We start from the raw sequence: 18,918 nt of genomic DNA, 5'->3' as shown, positions 1-18,918 counted from the left end.
CAGAGAGATATCATCTCTCTTGTACCTCTTCTTATTAGGGCACTAATTCCACTTTGAGGACTCTGCCCTTATGACCTAATTACTTCACAAATACCCCCACCTCCAAATACCATTACACTGGGGATTAGGTCTTCAACACATAAATTGTGGGGGGAGGGATAGAAAAATTCAGTCCACTGCATGCCTTTTTCTGATAAAGGAAGTTCCTTTCTACCCCTAATTTGGAATTTTTATCAGAAACAAATGATAGATTTTGTCAAATGTTTTTCTGTGCACATGTTGAGATAATCTCTTTTTTTTCTTTCAAGTTACTTAATATGGTGAATTACATTAATTTTCAAATTTTAAACCAACTTTGCATCATTAAGATAAACCCCACTTAGTCATGATATAGTATCCTTTAATATACAGTTGGGCTAATTTGCTAACATTGTGTCTAGAAATTTTGTATCTACGTTTATGAGAAATATTGGTCTGTTGTTCTCTTTTAATGTCTTTGCCTAGTTTTGGCATCAGGGTAAAGCATTCCTCATAGAATGAGTTTGGAAGTATCCCTTCCTCTTCAATTTTCCTGAAGAATTAATGTAGAACTGATATATCTTACTTAAATGTTGGGTAGAATTAATCAGTGAAGACATTTAGGCCTGGCAATTTCTTTGTGGGAACGTTTTTAACAAAAAAAATTTCAGTTTATTTAGTAGATATAGGCCTATTTCTTCTTGAACAAGCTTCAGAAGTTTTTGTCCCACAAGGAATTTCTTCATTTCATCTAAGTTGTTGACTATTGCATTGTTAGCCTTCTAATATCTGTAGGGTCTGTAGGGATGTCACCTCTCATTTTATTGGTAATTTATATCTTTTCTTTTTCCCCCATATCAGCTTGTGTAGAGTATTATCAATTTTATTGGTCTTCTCAAAGAACCAAGTTTTGGTTTCAATGATTTTCTCTACTGTTTTTCTGTTTTCAGATTTTATTGATTTCCATTCTGATCTTTGTTATTTCCTGTCCTCTACTTACTCTGGGTGTAGTTTGCCTTTCTTTTTCTAGTTTCTTAAGGTGAAAGATAAGGTGCTTGGTTTAAAACCTTTCTTCTTTTCTAATATAGGGATTTAGTGCCACAAATTTCCCTTTAAGTACTGTGTTAGTGACATTCCATAAATTTTGATATGCTGTGTTTTCATTTTTATTAGGTTCAAAATACTTTTAAATTTACCTTTGATTTTTCCTTTGACTTGTGGTGTATTAGCCAGGGTTCTCCAGAGAAACAGAACATATGTGTGTGTGTGTGTGTGTGTGTGTGTGTGTGTGTGTGTGTGTGTGTGTGTGTATATATACACACACACACACACACACACATATGTGTGTGTGTGTGTTTATTTATATATATGGAGAGTTATTATAGGAATTGACTCATGCAGTTACAGAGGCCAAAAAGTCCCACAATTTGCCACTTGCAAGCTGGAGAACCAGGAAAACTGGTGGTATAATTTGGTCTGAGTCTAAAGACCTGAGAACAAGGGGAGCCAATGGTGTAACTCCTAGTCTGAGCCTGAAGGCCTGAGATCCAGGGGTGGGGGATAAGAAAGGGGCCCCCACTGATGTAAGCCTTGGAGTCCAAAGGCTTAGAACTAGAAGCCCCAATGTCTCAGGAAAAGATGAATGTCACAGCTTAATAAAAGAGAGAGAGAGATCACTCTTCCTCTGCCTTTTTGTTCTGTAAGATGAGCCCTCATTGGATTTAAATGATGCCTGCCCTCATTGGTGGGGGCCAGCTCCTTTACTCAGTCTACTGATTCAAATACCAGTGTTTTCTGGAGACACTCTCACAGACACACCCAGAAATAATGTTTAACCAGCTGTCTGGGCATCCCATAGCCTGGACAGTTGACACGTAAAATTAACCATCACACATGGGTTGTGTAGAAGTGTGCTATTTTGTTTCTGAATATTTGAGAATTTTCCGAAAATCTTCTTGCTATTTATTTCTGATTTAATTCCACTGTTTTCAGAGAACATATTTTGTATGCCTTGAAACCTCTTAAATGTAATGAGACTTCATGATTTATGGCCCAGGATATGTCTATTTTGGTAAATGTTTCATGTGCACGTGAAAAAATGTGAATTTTGCTGTTAAGTGGAGTGGCCTATTGTCTGTTACATCAAGTCTTTTCCCTCTAGTTTCCTCCCTAGAGAAAATGACTGTTAACAGTTTTTTTGCATCCTTCCAGAAATTTCCTATGCAAATATGGGTATTAAACTAGACTTATATTGAAAAAAAACTCCAGGATCATGTTATGCACATAGTTCTGCCACTATCATAGTTTCCCATATATCACAATAGCTCAAAGAGAGATCCATATTAGTGAAGATATAACTAGCTTACTTATTCTTTTTAACAGATGTATAGTGTGCCAGTGGTGGATACGCCATCATTTATTTAACCTGACTCCTATTAATGGCTATTTACGTTGTTTTCAGTCTTTTGCTATGGCAATGCTCAAAAAATATTCTTTTAATTTAAGTCTTTGTACCTATGTGGGAATTTATCTTTAGGATAAGTTTCTAGAAGTAGAATAACTGGGTTAAAGAGTACATGCACTTTCAATTTTGTTAGATGTTGCCAAATTGCATGAAAGAACCTTGTAAGTTTCTTCTTGAGAGATTAAAAAAAATTCCTCCTTCTGTTGACTGAGGGAGAAGATCTAAGAAATTTAAAATATACTACAACTTCTTTTTAGATAATTTGTAACATACTTAAAAGCTTAAAAAGAAAAAAGTCCTCAAGCAACCACTACTGATTTGTCTTTTCTCTTGAGTAACGTCAGATGTTCAGATTTTGCCCTCTCCAGCAGCGAACTGCCCTGCAATCATCTGCAAATTGTTGGGGCTTAATGTAACTGTTAATGCATGTCGATGCAGATGGTGCTGTGGCAGGGCTGGGGGCCAGGGAGGAGAAGAGCATTAGGATACCATATCCGGGCAACGCAAAGAGTGAGCATGATCTGTCGGTAAGATATAAACCTCTTGAGCCTCTGGAATTTGGAACCAACCACTCAAGCAGATCCTGGATAATTTCAAAAGTGGAGTTTTTATGGGAAATTTTAAGAGAGTGCATAAGCGTGTGCCTGTGTGCGTGGGCGAACGAGTATGCTTAAATGCCGTTCCTTTATAACGGACACTGGGGAGAAGAGGCAAGAGACCTCGGTTATAGCTGACAAATATTTATGTCATTAGATTTTATGTGAGCTTGTTAGACACACAGTAAAAACCATCTCAACCACTTATTGTTGAACCTTAGACCAGGGGATAGATGAAGAACAGGGGGAAACAATAAAGAAAAATTTCAATGACACAATGAGCCTTTATGTTCACTCCTGATGGGGAACAAAAACGACCTTCCCACATAACCCAAATTCTTGGGAAGTAAGTCTTTGGAATCCAGTTCACCATCAAATTATAGATAGATAGTAGCATCTATTGGAAGATTTCCTGCTTATATTTCATTTCTGAAACCAGTGTGGAGAGGCCACATTGTGGAAAGCAGGATGGGCAAAGATAATTCAGGATTATGACAAAGAAAAGTTTGTTACACTTCATACTCTTCCAAGGCAGCAATTTGGAAATTGGAATGTGGGTATTAGGCATTTATTCTATACTCTGGGATGAGGTCACAATGACCAAAATCAATGCTCAAACCCTAAACATCCTTCAAAGTTGACTTAAAAATGCTTGGCCAGGGCTTCCCTGGTGGCGCAGTGGTTGGGAGTCCGCCTGCCGATGCAGGGGACACGGGTTCGTGCCCCGGTCCGGGAAGATCCCACATGCCGCGGAGCAGCTGGGCCCGTGAGCCATGGCCGCTGAGCCTGCGCGTCCGGAGCCTGTGCTCCACAACGGGAGAGGCCACAACAGTGAGAGGCCCACGTACCGCAAAAAAAAAAAAAAAAAAAAAAAAAAATGCTTGGCCACATTGTCTCCATTTGTCACCAAACCAATATTATCTAACTCATCCCCAACTGATGGAAAATACAAGGGCTAAAAGCAGCAGCTGCACCAGAACTTCAGGAACAAAGAGGTGAGTCTTCACTATTGTTCTTTCTCTAGCCATCAACCAATAAATATTTATTGAATGAACATCATGCTCGTTCAGCTTCTACAAAGCCCCAGAAACAGGAGGTTTCAGAAAAAAAGAATAAAATGCAATGATATCTACTCTCATTGGATGTTCTAATTTATGGCTGTCATGTTATTTAGTGGTGATGAGCTTAAATCATCTCATGAAAGAGAAGACACGTGCGTAGCAGATTTACGGAACGAATGAATGAATCCGTAGGCTGGCGAGTTAGTCGCACAGTGATGTACATCACCAAGGGGCCTGGATGTGGAGTCGTGTGTACCCTGTCTGAATGGGGCAGACATTACTCAGCTCCAGACAAGCACTGTGACTTAATAATGTGGACCTAGGGTGACCAGATCGTCTTTCAAGAGAAGGCAGACATTAGAATTTTTAGGTAAAAATCTGTAACTTTTAAACATGGGTGCAATTAAATACACACACACACACACACAAAGAAAAGCCAACAAAAGATGAAGTTAGCTCTTGGGTGACTGGTTCTTTACAGCTGGGACCTATGTCCAGTCCATACTTCATATAAGAGCTCAGACCACAGCCAGGAATGACCACACGACAGTGACTGTACTTACCGCCAAGCGACTCAGAACTCTGGCTGGGGACGTTGTGAGGTTCCTCCTGCAGGACGTAGGTGGACGTGGAGAGGGGAGAGGAGCAGATGCTGCCGGCCGGGACGTAAGGAGGGCTGTAGGACGAGCTGTAATACTGGGAGTACTGGCTCTGTGGGAAGCCGGGGTAGGAAGGATAGTCCTGGAGAGGGAAACCCACGAGGAAGGCTGTCAGGCTGATGTGGGTAAGGGGCCTCCCGGGCTGGGTCTGTTGTGCCTGTCCCTGTCTCCCCACTATTAAAATAAAAGCTCTATGAGGGCTTTTATAAAAATAAAAGCTCTAGGGGCTCTTTATAGAATAAAAGCTCTAGGGGCTTTCCCTAGAAGCAGACCTCCAAGACAAGGATTCAAGTGCAAGTAGCGGATTTGGGGCGTGAAGGAGAGACCAGCTGGGGAGTGGGGAAGCGAGACAGCAAAGGGGAGAAGGGAAGGCAGCCAGCACAGGGGCTTCTCCAGTGGGAACTGGAGCTGAATTCTACCAGGGAGATGCTAGGGTGGCAGAAAACACATCTCAGAAAGATCTCTCCCAAGGGGCAAGGGAGCTGGGGCATTTATATACCAAGTCCAGCCAGTCTTTGCTTGAGAGCTGCTCCCAGGGAACACTTAATTCCCTGGCACTTCCTGCCTGCTGTATACATTGATTCCAGAAAACACCCTTGGGCCCAGGGGTGCAGAGCCTGGCAGCTAGAGGTCAACAGGTGCACCCTGAGGGACATGCACATGGCCCTGACAGCATCCGTCTTGGTCACGGCTGTGCGGGGCACATATGGGCACTCAATAAATACTGGAAAAATTAGTGAACAAATGAATGAGTAATAAAGACCACATACACATACCCCGGAGACTAGGTGACATTTTAGGTTCACGGTGGGGGAGGGGGTGTTGTGCAAACAGTGGCGCCTACACAGCATTAGGGATCCAGACTCTCCCATGAGGGAGTCCTGGAGATGAAAGCGAAGAATGCCGATCTTCTCTATCAAGCTTTGCTTAAACCGACCAGATCGTCCAGCTCCCCGACAACAGTCATTGTTTCAAATGTTCGGCCCCACCACAGAGCAGTGCTTCTCCACCCTGCAAGCAGCTCACGGAAGGTTCTTACAGGAAAGGTGCACCAATAGTGCACAGAGTTCCCGTCCACCTTTAGCGGGTTAATTCTTAATTCACTCTCTACGTGAAACCAAGAGACTCAGACTATTAGCCAGCATCCATCCATCTTCACAGTGCTGACTAAATTCAATCTAACAAGCATTTATAAAGCTCCCACTCTGTGTCGGGCACTCGACACTGGGACGCAGAGGCGAAGAAGATATAATTTCACCCTGGAGAAGCTTGGGGTCTGGTGAAAGACCACAGGTTATTGCATCCATCCATCCCAGATTCAACAGTCAATGGGTGTCTTAGACGCAGATCAAGATGGAACATATGACGCAGCCCATGTCATCTTGGAAATCTGCCAGCAATTCCAATTTCTCTGCCTCTACACTGTATCTTTCCAATGGCTGTTGGTACAGTCTGGCCCCTGTGTTCTCCAAATCCAGGGAATCAGAGACACGGTTTCTGGTAGGGCTCATAGGTACAAGGGGGTTCTCTGCGTACCTGGATTTAAAGGGACTATTTAAGGGTGGGGAGCTCTGCCTACCTGGTGCACAGTTCCAAAGCCAGCTGCGTTGGTCAGTCCATTTGCTCCTTGATAGATCCCTGCTGTGCCTGCAGGAAGGAGGGACAGATGAGGTTTTTTACAGTCAGAGAGGGACATGGAGGAGAAAGACACAGCAGAAAGGTGGGGTCTTTGAGGTCCTCCGACAGGTTGGGATGGAACCTGTGACTCTGGCAACCTCTCTGAACCTCAGTTCTCTCAACGAATTAATGAACAACGTGAATAATATTTTAATTAATAATAAATTAATAATATTAATGAATAAAATATAAATAACACCTTCAAAGGATTCTGGTGAGAAATAAATGAGAGTGCACCCAACACAGTTTCTGGTACTCGATAATTATGTTTTAAAACTTATTTATTTAAAAAAATTGTAAATGTACATAACATGAAATTTACCCTTTTAACCATTTTTTTAAAAAATTGAAGTATAGTTAATTTACAATGTTGTGTTAGTTTTAGGTGTACACCAAAATGATTCAGTTATACATATATGTATCTATTCTTTTTCAGATTATTTTCCATTATAGCTTATTACAAGATGTTGTATATAGTTCCCTGTGCTGTACAGTAGGACCTTGCTGTTTGTCTATTTTTTATCATTTTAACCACTTTTAAGTGTATTAAGTGGCCTTAAGTACAGTGGCATTAAGTACATTCACAACGTTGTGCAACCGTCACCACCATCCATCTCTAGAACCTTTTTCATCTGGCAAAACTAGAACCACGTGCCCATTAAACAGTAAGTCCCATTTCACCCCCTCCCCTCGGCCCCTAGCAACCACCATTCTACTTTTTGTCTCTATGAATCTGGCTACCCCAGGGAACTCATATAAGTGGAGTCATACAGTATTTATCCTTTTGTGACTGGCTTATTTTACTTAGTATAATGTCTTCAAGGTTCATCCATGTTACAGCATGTGTCAGAATTTCCTTCCTTTTTAAGGCTGAATAGTATTTCATAGTGTATATATATCCCATTTTTGTTTATCCATTCATCTGCTGATGGCCACTGGTTTGCTCTTACCCTTTTGCTGTTGTGAATAATGTTGCTATGAACACAAGTATACAAATGTCTCTTTGAGACCCTGCTTTCAATTCTTTGGGGTATATACGCAGAAGTAGAATTGCTGGGTCATTTGGCAATTCTATTTTTAACTTTTTGAGGACCTGCCATACTGTTTTTCCACAGTGGTTGCATCATTTTACATTCCCACCAACAGTGAGCAAGGGTTCCAATTTCTCCACATCCTTGCCAACACTTATTTTCTGTTTTTTTTTTAATTGTAGCCATTCTAAAGAGTGTAAGGTGGTAATAATTATGTTTTGAATTAAATGAATGAGTGTAATGACTTCTCCTCTTTGAGCTTCAGTTGTCCCACCTGTAAAATGGGGATAAAATTGATACTACTACTACTACTACTACTAGAAGATGCTACTTAGTGAATGAATGAGTAAATGAATGAATGAGTGTGGTGTCATTTCAGGTAGGGTGGTCAGGGAAGACCTCTGAGATGACATTTGAGCTGAGCCAGGAATAAGAGGAAGCCAGTGATGGAAACATCCTGGGGGAAGAGTATTCACAGACACTGAGGTCAAAGATCCTGAGGTAGGGATTAGCTTGACAGGTTAAAGAAAGAGCAAAAGGGTCAATGGAGCAGGAGCCCGGAGAAAGAAGAGGGCGGTGACAGCAATAACAGCAGTGAGCTCGTGTGTCAGGGCTTCTCACGGGGAAAGTGAGCGGAGAAAAAGGTTAAGTAGCGTGCTCAAGGCAACAGAGATAGTGAGTGACAGCCGCTGGGGCTGGAACCTGGGCAGTCTGGCTCAAGTCTGCGTTTCCAATGTGACTCGAATGTCGTTGCTGCTTCTTTTTAGAACTGTTTTTTGGGATATAATACTATACCATTATATGCTATACCATTTATATACTATACAATTCCTCCATTGTAAAAATGTCACTTTTTAAAGTAAATCGCTATAATTGTGCAGCCGTCACCACGATGCAGTTTTAGAACATTTCCATCACCCCCAAAGTTCCCTCTGCTTGTCTGCAGTCAACCTCCACTCCCATCCCCAGCCTCAGGCAGCAGTTGACCTGTTGCTTATTCTAGAGTTTGCCTTTTCTAGATATTTCTTAGAAACAGGATCATTACAACATAAATTTGTGTCTGGCCTCCTTCCCTTAGCATCACGCTTTAGAAGTTCATCCATGTTGTAATATGCGTTAGTAATGTATTCCTTTTTATTGCTGAATAGTATTCCATGCTATGGATGGACCACATCCCATTTTTGGCTATTATGGATAATGCTGCTATAATTATTTGCATACAAGTCCCGTGTGGATATATGTTTCCATTTCTCTTGGGAGGATCCCTAGGAGTAAGATTGTGGAGTCATGTGGTAAGAGTATATTTCACTTTTTAAGAAATGGCCAAACTAAAAAGAAAACCCAAAACACAAAAAAACAAAACCCAAAAAAAGCCCAAACAAACAACAAAGGGAATTCCCTGGCAGTCCAGTGGTTAGGACTCTGCACTTTCACTGCTGAGGGCCCAGGTTCAATCCCCAGTCAGGGAAATAAGATCTTACAAGCTGTGTGGCACAGCCAAAAAAAAAAAAAAAAAAAGAAATGACCAAACTGTCTTCCAACGTGTCAGTGCCATTCTCCATTCCTACCAGCAATGTGTGTTTTATATTCCCACCAGCAATGGAAGAGAGTTCCAGTTTTCCAGCACTTGGTATGTTCAGTCTTTGTGACTATAGCCATTCTAGTAGGTGTGCAGTGGTATCTCATTTTGGCTTTAAGTAGCGTTTCTCTAATGACTAACCATGTTGGGCATCTTTTCATGTGTTTATCAGTCATGCATCTTCTTTGATGAAGGTCCATTCAAATCTTTTTCCCACTAAAAAAAACGTTGGGCTTGTCCTCTTAATACTGAATTGTAAGAGTTCCTTATAGGTTCTGGAAACAAGTTCTTTATCAGACATATGATTTACAAATATTATCTCCCAGTCTGTAGCTTGTCTTTTCATTTTCTTAATGGTGTCTATTGAAAAGCAAAGCAAAAGTTTTAGTTACCAGTTTTTTATCATGAATCTTGCTTTTGCTGCCTAACCCAAGGTCATAAAGATTCTTTCTTCTAGAAATTTTATAGTTTTGGGTCTTACATTTAGGTCTATGATATAATGTAAGTTAATTTTTTTGTGTACAGTGTGAGGTAAGGGTCTAAATTAATCTTTTTGCATATGGCTATCCAGTTGTTCTAACACAACCGTAAAAATTTATCCTTTCCCTCACTGAATTACTTTAAAGCTTTATCAAAAATTAATTGACAATATACAGAATTGATAAACAACAAGGCTCTACTGTATAGCACAGGGAACTATATTCAACATCCTGTGATAAACCATAATGGAAAAGAATATGAAAAAGAATAGGTATATATATAACTGAGTCACTTTGCTGTACAGCAGAAATTAACACAACATTGTAAATCAACTATACTTCAATAAAATTTAAAAAATTAATTGACAATAGATGTGAGAGTTTATTTCTGGACTCTATTCTTTTCCACTGAGATATCTATCCTATACCAATTCCATCCTGTCTTTTTTATTAATTTTTATTTTATATCGGAGCACAGCTGATTAACAATGTTGTGTTACTTTCAGGTGTACAGCAAAGTGATTCAGTTATACATATACACGTATCTATTTTTTTCAAATTCTTTTCCCACTTAAGGGGGAACAGAATAATAACTTAGGTTACTACAGAATATTGAGCAGAGTTCCCTGTGCTATACAGTAGGTCCTTAATCCTGTCTTGATTCCTGTAGCTTTATAGCAAGTTTTGAAACCAGCTAGTGTAAGTTCTCTAACTTTGTTTTTCTTTTCCAAGATTGCTTTGGCTTCTCAGTATAATCTTGGCATTTACATATTAATTTTTGAATAAGCTTGTCAATTTCTCTTGGCCAGAAGAAAGTGGCACAACATGTTTCAAGCGTATCAACTCAGAATTCTATATCCTTCAGAAATGAAGGGAAATCAATATATTCTAGAATGAAGGAGATCTAAGAGAACTCGTCGCTATAGATCTACCCTGAAATAATGGATACAGGAAGTTCTTGAAAGAGATAGGAAATTTTAAAAATTAAAAAAAAAAAGGAATCTTGAAACATCAGGGAGGAAGAAAGAAAAAGAGTAAAAATACTGTATGGGTAAATAAAGTCTCTTCTCCAAGAGGTTATACCAGTAACTCAATATACTAGGTTCATAACAGTTTGCTATTAAATTTTAGGAATTACTTTTTCCAATGTGTTTTATAATTATATAAAACACTGAAATGGTTCTAAAGTCAAATTGACAAAATAAACTAACCATATCCTTATCCAGAGGTGAGGGGGATTACGTCCCAGGCACTGGGAAGGCAGTGGAGAGGTAAGCTGCCAGTAAGTGCTTTCACTGGGAGCCTGGGGGGCACAGGGAAGGATTCCGAAATGCCAGCTGGTGAGGGGTGGAGCCAGGGAAGGCTTCCTGGAGGAAATGACGTCTAAACTAATCTCTGGAGGATGAGTAGGAGTGAGCCAGGTGAAGAGAGCAAGAACCAGGAACACCGCCACACCTGGGCAGCCCCTCCTGATCTCCATTATGTGTGTAACAGAGAAGAGCAAAATCTGACTCCATGTTGGATCTGTTTCTTTTACTGTAACCTTTGCTTTTCGTTGCTTTTGTTATTATAATCTGCCTCAGGGAACCCTGCCCCTCTGCCTGAATACGAAACTAAAGGGTCTTTGTTCAGTTCATAGGGAGAGAATCTGACCCTGCCTACCTGTGAATGGCTGCAGAAAAGAAGAAATTAACACATCCCCTCGCCAATACTGGCCAAGCCAGGAGATATTTTGCAAGACTAATGGTCTTTTTACTTTACTTTCTCACCTTCTCCCTGCTCTCTCTGTTCTATGAAAGAAACTGGCATCCAGACCCCAATAAGATGGTTTTTGGGGACACTAGTCTGCCATCTTCTCCGTCTGCCGGCTTTCCGAATAAAGTCGCTATTCCTTGCCTCAACACCTTGTCTCCCGATTTATTGGTCTGTCGTGTGGCAAGCAGAGTGAGCTTGGACTCAGTAACACATGGAGGCCTATCTAAGACATAGAAACCAGAGAATTTGTCCACACTAGTATGGCATGATGTGCTGGAATCCCATTCGTTCCTCAATGGCCTGTCCAGACACCACATCTGGCAGAAAGTCTAGGCCAGCCTATTCCATTCAAGGTCATTTTTGGGGTCCTGGTTACCATGGCAACTCAACCTGCTAAATCACAGGAACATGCCTGCCTTAGGAAGTCACTTCTGGATGCAGTGTTTTCTCTCCTGATTTCTCTTTTCTTTTATGGCAACCTTCTGAATAACGATATAAGGCAGGTTTGGAAATAAACAGGCCACAGTCTTGTCCCTTGGTATTCTTTCTCCAAAATGGCCTCTTTTTTGTTTTCATTTTATGACCCAGGGGCATGAGAAGAATGGACAGCTGGCCAAACTGCAGTGTGCTGAGGGCAGTCCCAGAACCCCTGCAGTGAGAGAGCCCTCCCATACCAGAAAGGACACTGGGGAAGGGGGCACGTGGTCCCAGAAATCTCGTGCCACGCATGTGGTTTGCAAATGGACCCACCTGGAGCTGCAGTGTTAAACGCTGACCTCTTGCCTCCATCTGGCTGGTGGAAGGCCTGGTGAGGGCTGGGGAAGGCAAGGACGAGATGAGGAAAACATCCTCTCTTAAGGTGATGATGGTGGCAGCTCCTGCTAGGGGCCCCTCCAAAATCCATTCATTCCTTCTCTCTCATATTAATAGAATCTCTGCTTTCAGGCTGCGCACATGGCCAATTAGAATAAGCACTACATTTCCCAGCTTCCCTTGTGGCTGGTGTGGCTATGTGATGAGTTCTAGAGAAGGGCAGAGGGATAAGTAATGTGTGTGCAACTTCCTGGTTGTGCCCTTAAAGGGCAGAGGCAGGTTCTTCCTTTCCTGGGAATGCAGCTATCTTGGACCACAGAGCTGAGCAACTAGACATAGGAGCTTGGACCCCTGCCACCTTTGCAGACCAGAACCATCACATCAGTTTGGACTTTTAGGTGAGAAAGAAATGTCCTTCTTTCTTATTGAAGACATTGTAATTTTGTGTGTCATATCAGCTTTTTCTTTGGTTGACTGGTTTTCTTGGGTTTTAAGTAAAAATAGACTTTCACTGCCTGGCTCAGTAAAACAATTTTTTTTTTAGAAATATTTGTTTTTTTCATTAAAATATTTATTTATTTATTTGGCTGTGTTGGGTCTTAGTTATGGCATGCAGGATCTTTGTTGTGGCATGCGGGATCTTTGTTACGGCACACAGTCTTCTCTAGTTGTGGTGCAGGGGCTCCAGAGCGTGCGGGCTCAGCAGCTGTGGTGTGTAGGCTCTAGAGCTCAAGGGCTTAGTTGCCCCGCAGCAAGCGGGATCTTAGTTCCCCAACCAAGGATAGAACCTGCGTCCCCTGCATTGGAAGGCAGATTCTTAACCACTGGACCACTAGGGAAGTCCCTCAGTAAAACGATTTTTAAGTGGATGGTCATTCATTCATTCAACAATCATTTCCAAGTGATGTACCAAATATTACTGTGTCAGGCACTTTTCTAGTACAGTAAGCAAGGGTTGACACGTTCGGAGAGGACAGACAGAACACTGCTGAGTGAAGAGATACACAAGGAGTTGAGATAATTCCAGACAGATCGAAACACAGCGATGCATGAGCGCAGCCTTACTGGAATGTGGACTGAGGACTGGGGCCTGCCCACAACTGGTAATTACCAGCTGGTGATGAGATAAATACAAAAATTGAGAGCCAGTGTGTAGAACTGTCTGCTGAATCTGATAATAAAAAATCAGGGCTTATAATTTGCATCTTTAAGTTCTATTGTTTCTCAATCTTTTTTTCATTATTGCCACTCCTCTTCCCCCCACCCTTTTTAGATTCCTCCAATCTCCCCTCCCTCTATAAAACTTTAATATTACAGATATACTACATATCTGTTTATATCTTATACTTTACTATGTTTATTTTAATATATATTTAATACTTAATATATATTTATATTTAAATACCTATATAGGTGTGCTTAACACAAAAAGAGGAAGATGTTTTTGCCGCCCTGAGAACCAATTTTTGTCCCCTTTGGGTTCTACCTTCCCCATCGAGAATGGATGTTCTAGTGATTCATTTTCATTGTGTTTTACACTAAATTAAGGAAAAAACCCTGGTCCTTCACCCCAGAGAGTATGTGAAGTACTGGGTGATACAGCACCTGGAGGTGGCCCTCTGTATAAAGTAAAGACATTCCCAGAATTGGATGCTGTTACATATAGTGACCTGTTTAATGCTGCTGTTCACCCTCCACGGTAGAAATTGTTATTCGGTTTACAGAAACTCAGTGTTGGAAGAGTTCCATGGCTTGCCCAACTACATCTGAGCTGAAAACTGCTGCTCCTTCACATCTACTAGGTTGACCATAAAAAAACCCCCAAAACACAAAGCAGAAAATAACAAGAGTTGGCGAGGCTGTGAAGAAATCTGAAGCCTTGTACATTATTGGTGGGAATATAAAATGGTGAAGCCACTGTGGAAAAGTCTGAAGATGCCTCACACAGTTAAACATAGAGTTACTATATGATCCAGCAATTCCACTCCTGGGTGTGTGTCCCAAAGTACGGAAAACAGGTGTTCAAACAAAAACTTGTTCTACTTGTTCTATTCTCAATTGCCAAAAGGTGGAAACAACCCAATGTCCATCAACTGATGAAAGAATAAACAAAATGTGGCATATCTATTCAATGGAATATTATTCAGCTCTAAGAAGGAATGAAGTACATGCTAAAACATGGATGAATCTCAAAAACATTATGCTAAGTGGAAGAAGCCATACACCAAAGGCCACATATTCTACGATCCGATTTATATGAAATGTCCAGAAGAGGCAAATCCATCGATACAGAAAGTAGATTAGTGGTTGCCAGCGGCTTGTGGGGTAGGGGGAATTGGGATGGAGAGCTTCATGGGTATGGAGTTTCCTTTTGGGGTGAGGAAAATGTCTTGGAATTAGATAGAGGTGGTGGTTGCCCAACATTGTGAATGCACTAAACACCACTGAACTGTATGCTTTAAAATGGTCAATGGTTTAATTCTAAGTTATGTGAATAGCTCAGTTAAAAAGAAAACAAAACTGCTGCTTCTGCTACCTCCCAATATTGTCTCTACAGCCCATCTCCCAGGCAGCAGTAAAGGAAGGAAGGGTACAGAGGGGCCCAGAAACATGATGACACCCGCCTCGGCCACAGCCCTGGACACTCCCCACCTTGAGCCCTGAGAGAAGAGGTGATATCTGAGTCTCATTCCTTCCACCCACCCCGATTGCAGGGAGAAATTCTTGTCCCTACCCTCCTTGGGACCAACCTCGTGTTCCCTTTTCATGTTTCCTTTCCCTTTGTTGGCAGTATTATGGCTCCATCATAACCAGGCTGCCAAGATTCTCCGCAGAAGGTTCCTCTGAACGAAGGTCAGACAAGCTGGTCCCACCCCCCAGGCAACTCGCACCACGTTCTGAGATCATCGGACAGCTCTCGCACGCAGGGGCCGCTTACAATATGCGTGAGATCTGGGATCTTTCAAATGTTGTCAGTCCAAAAAGATCCGTCCTTCCTTTATTACAGCTGTCAAGAGGAGAACCGGGTTCCCTTAGTTACACTCTGTGTAAACCGGAAAGCGAACATGTTTAGGGTGTGATTCTTACACACGATACTGAGCCTTCTTGCTTGCCCAAGTTAACTGCATAAAAGAGCTGGTGCCTGCCTGTGATACGGGAGACCTCCCCGCAAACCTGGCACCAGATGTGCAATCCAGAGGGCACTTCGGAGTGGCCTGTGACATTCCAGAGAAGATTCTACACGGCGGATTAGGCAATCAGAAATCATATCTAATCAAATCAAATCAAATCATATGTTTAATGGAGAGATACAAAAGAAAATGCGGAGAGGTGTGAACTTCCTGGGTGTTTCTCCTCAACTTTCGCACTGAGAAAGCGCTCCTGAGGTGTATCTGACGTGGATGCTTTAATTCCACTCTTCCTTCCTCCACCGGGTAGCTCTCACCACGCAATCACAAGGGACAGGTGGAAAGCAAATCCGGGTTCAGAGGGGGAAGGCAAGCATGTCAGGGCCACGCTCTGATCCACTTTGGGACTTCTCCTCCCAGATGGCCACACCAGGGTCATGGACCCTGACACTGGATGCACAGCATGGGCAGAAGAAGAAGAAAGATGTAGCAGAAATGAGTTATCTCGGCTCTTCTGATCCAACGTGTAGGTTCCAGAGTCTGGGGGGATTTGACATGCAGGCTAATGCTTCTTGAACTCTCTGTAAAGGACTGGTTTTTAAAGGCCTAACCTTTGGGGGAAGAAGATGTGACAATTCATGGTGTGATTTGACAGCTCCAAAACTGCTCTACACCCTGTGCTAGGAGACGAGTCTACGATCACGTGCTTGAATGCTGGGGCAATAGCGAATCACTGTGAAAGTTTCTCACTCCAGTCCCGTATTTATGTTATTACAGGCCAGCAAGTTTGTGGACTGACCCCACTTGGCAGGCCAACTAAGAATGAGGTTGAGGTAGGTAAGAAATAGAAGGAAAGAAGGCTTTTCTCCAGGTGTGGGGCGGAGGGGGGAAGGGGATGCAATTCTCCTGGTTAGAGAAACGGGGCAGAGCGAGAGGGAAGGGAAAAGAGTGAGTGGAGCAGGAGAATGAGGATGAGTGGGAGTCGTGGGGCAGAGGGATTCTATTCTCTGCACCCGCCTACAGCTGCCGAGAAAGCAGCGAGACCCCCAAATCAGAAGTGGCTGTGTGTGCTGAGTCTAAGGTTGGCAGCACTCAAAACCTGACAGGCCCAGCAGGGGAAGGAGGCCAGAGGAGTTGGTGCAGACACCATGAAAAATGGTGACTGACCTACAGTTTTGGTGTCGGGGAACAAGAGGGGGTGGTGTGGACTGTGGCAAAATGGAATATGCACAGTTTCCATCTAAGAGGGTAGCAGTTTGTGACGGACGCCATTTGGTTCCCCAGGAAGCACTCCCAATTCCTTTCTGCCTGGCAGCTTCAGGACGGCCATGAAATCTAGCTCTGGCCAAGGGGGCTTCTGGGAGAGACTTTTCTTTTGTTCCTCTGCTGGATCCTCCCCTGGATTATGTGAGGATGTAATGTCTGGAGTTACAGCAGCCATCTTGGAACAGGAGGTCACAAACATAAAAGCAAAAAGCCCACATGCTAAAACAGAAGGAGTAAAAGGATGAAAAGAACTTGGTCCTTGAAGATAAAATTGAGCTGACAAACAACCTTGGGGGTCTAGACTTGCTAAATACACAGTAAGTACCATTATGGTTTAAGCTGGTGGGAGTTGGGCTTTTTGTTCCTTGCAGCCCAAAGCATTCCTAACTGATACAATACTACTTAGCTCCAGCTGATCCCTGTCACCTAGAAATGTGAGTCGAATGTAGCCAGGGCTTCTAATTTTTCCAAACAAGTCAGAAATCTGGATTTGTATATAAAATGTCCCAATTTTTAAATATAGGCAACAAAGTAGTTGGACAAAACAAAAACAAAACAAAATAAAACAAACAAAAACATGATTGCAGGGTGGGTGAGGCCTATGGGTTTTCAGTTTGTGATCTCTGGTCTAGGAAGACAGAGCAATAAAAGATTCCTGTGCCCACGATGTGGCAAAGACACAGGGATGAAGAGCCCCAGACCCAAAAGGGCCACATGGACCAAGACAGTGGACGACCCAGCAGCAGCCTGGGCCCCAGTGATGGAAGACGGGATGGGACCCTGCTCCCACAGCACACTGGCACTAGGTAAGATTCTGGAACCATGGTCAAAATTCTGGAGAGTTTGGGGAAAGCCCTGAAACACTAAGATGAAACGTTCTTACCAGCCCAGGGGAACGGTGGCTCAAAGTACAAATCCTGTTGACAGGCTGAAAATAAAGTCAGTTCTATTTTTTAAGCCCCTTAAGCTTGCAGACTGAGATCTATACCTGCTATACAAGGGACCGAGGAATTCTTTACGTCCCTGGAACCATGCCTCCACCAACGTCAGAGAACCTGTGTGGACAGCATCCTCTTTTGCCATCCTGCAAAATTGATGAGTTCATTCAAGTTCATCGCACCTTTTCCTCATGAGTGCACCCAGGATTTCTCTTTTTAAAAATTTGTTTCCGGCCACTCTCTGTCACTCCACAGGTGTGTGTTTGTGCATATACTTTTGCTTCTGTGTTCTTGCAAAAAGCGCACTAGTGTTTTGTGGGCAGGTATAATTTCTGTAAATTCTGTGTGCTGCATTTCTCAGCTTTTTTCACCCAGCGTTAGGTTCTTACCTTTGTGACTGTGGGTACATCTTGCCTGTCGTGCTGGCAGCTGCCCAGCCCTCCCTCGTGTGCTTTCTCCATATCTCTCCTGCTCCCTCCTCCATCCGAGAGAGGACCGGGGATACCTTCATCTCCGCCCACCACAAACAAGGCTGCTGTGAACATCCTTGGACCTCTTCCCTCGTGGCCTGTGTGTGTGTTTACTCGGGGTGCATCCCCATGAGTGGGACTGCTGGGTTCCAAGGTCGAACAGAACGAGTTTCCCTAAGGGCTGAGTGAGTGCTCTCGGCGCGGCAGTGGCGTCGGGTCCCCTACCCCCGCATCCCCACCAGCAGTTGGCATCATTCCACTTGCTAATCTTTGCTGTCCTACTAGGACCAACATGTTATCTCATTTACTGTCTTTAATTCCCATTTCTCTGATTACTGGTGACTCCGCACATCCCTTCTTGCGCTCGTTGCCTTCTGGATTTCCTTTTTAAGGAGATGGTGACAGTCACCAATGAAAACCTCTCCTCCCTCTCCTGGGCCAAGCTCAGCTTTAACTTAATCTAAGCCCTTAGAAACTTCAGTTACTGTCGTTAGCAGCTGGACTAATAATAATACTGGCCTCCATTTACTGAGCACTTATGACCTTCCCCAGGGCTGGTCATTTTACAGGCATTACCTTTAAAAATTTCCATCACAACCCTAAGAAGGAGGTCCTATTAGGAAGTGACAGAGCAGGGTTCAAGCCCAGGTCAGCCTGACTCCAAAGCCCAGGCTCCCAGCCTGTGTGCAGCCCAGCCTTCCAAGCAGCTGTGGAAATCGCACAGGTCACTGCCATCCTGATTTCACTGTCACCCATAGGTCTGACATGCCATCCCAAGCAAAGGAAATCTCACGGATAATCCCAATGAACAAGCATCCCCTCATCAACATTACTTGCTTTGGAATCCATCTTACAATTTCTTTCCCTACAACGAAGGGACCTACTCGACTAGGTCCGCAGTGACACTCAAAAACAGGTACCTGTTCGGCAATTAAGTCTGACTGCTGCCACTATTCAAATAAAGTTGAAGAAAACATACCAGGG

The 18,918-nt window shown here is 42.8% G+C and overlaps 1 protein-coding gene across 6 annotated transcripts in view; it reads right to left on the bottom strand.

The window, feature by feature from the left end:
- The window catches only part of EYA2 (EYA transcriptional coactivator and phosphatase 2), a 287,148-nt gene that overhangs the window by 85,037 nt on the left and 183,193 nt on the right, over positions 1-18,918 (bottom strand). For all 6 annotated transcript variants that reach the window (XM_067708330.1, XM_067708331.1, XM_067708333.1 and 3 more), the window contains exons 6-7: positions 6,378-6,445; positions 4,703-4,880 (exon numbers count right to left, since the gene is read on the bottom strand). In XM_067708330.1, the coding sequence (XP_067564431.1) occupies positions 4,703-4,880; positions 6,378-6,445 (246 nt within the window). The remainder of the gene's footprint in view (positions 1-4,702; positions 4,881-6,377; positions 6,446-18,918) is intronic.

The sequence above is a fragment of the Pseudorca crassidens genome, chromosome 15 (genome assembly GCF_039906515.1).
Source record: "Pseudorca crassidens isolate mPseCra1 chromosome 15, mPseCra1.hap1, whole genome shotgun sequence".
NCBI classification, from domain to species: domain Eukaryota; kingdom Metazoa; phylum Chordata; class Mammalia; order Artiodactyla; family Delphinidae; genus Pseudorca; species Pseudorca crassidens.
The sequence above is the reverse complement of the archived record's forward strand: the minus strand, read 5'-3'. Positions and strand labels throughout refer to the sequence as shown.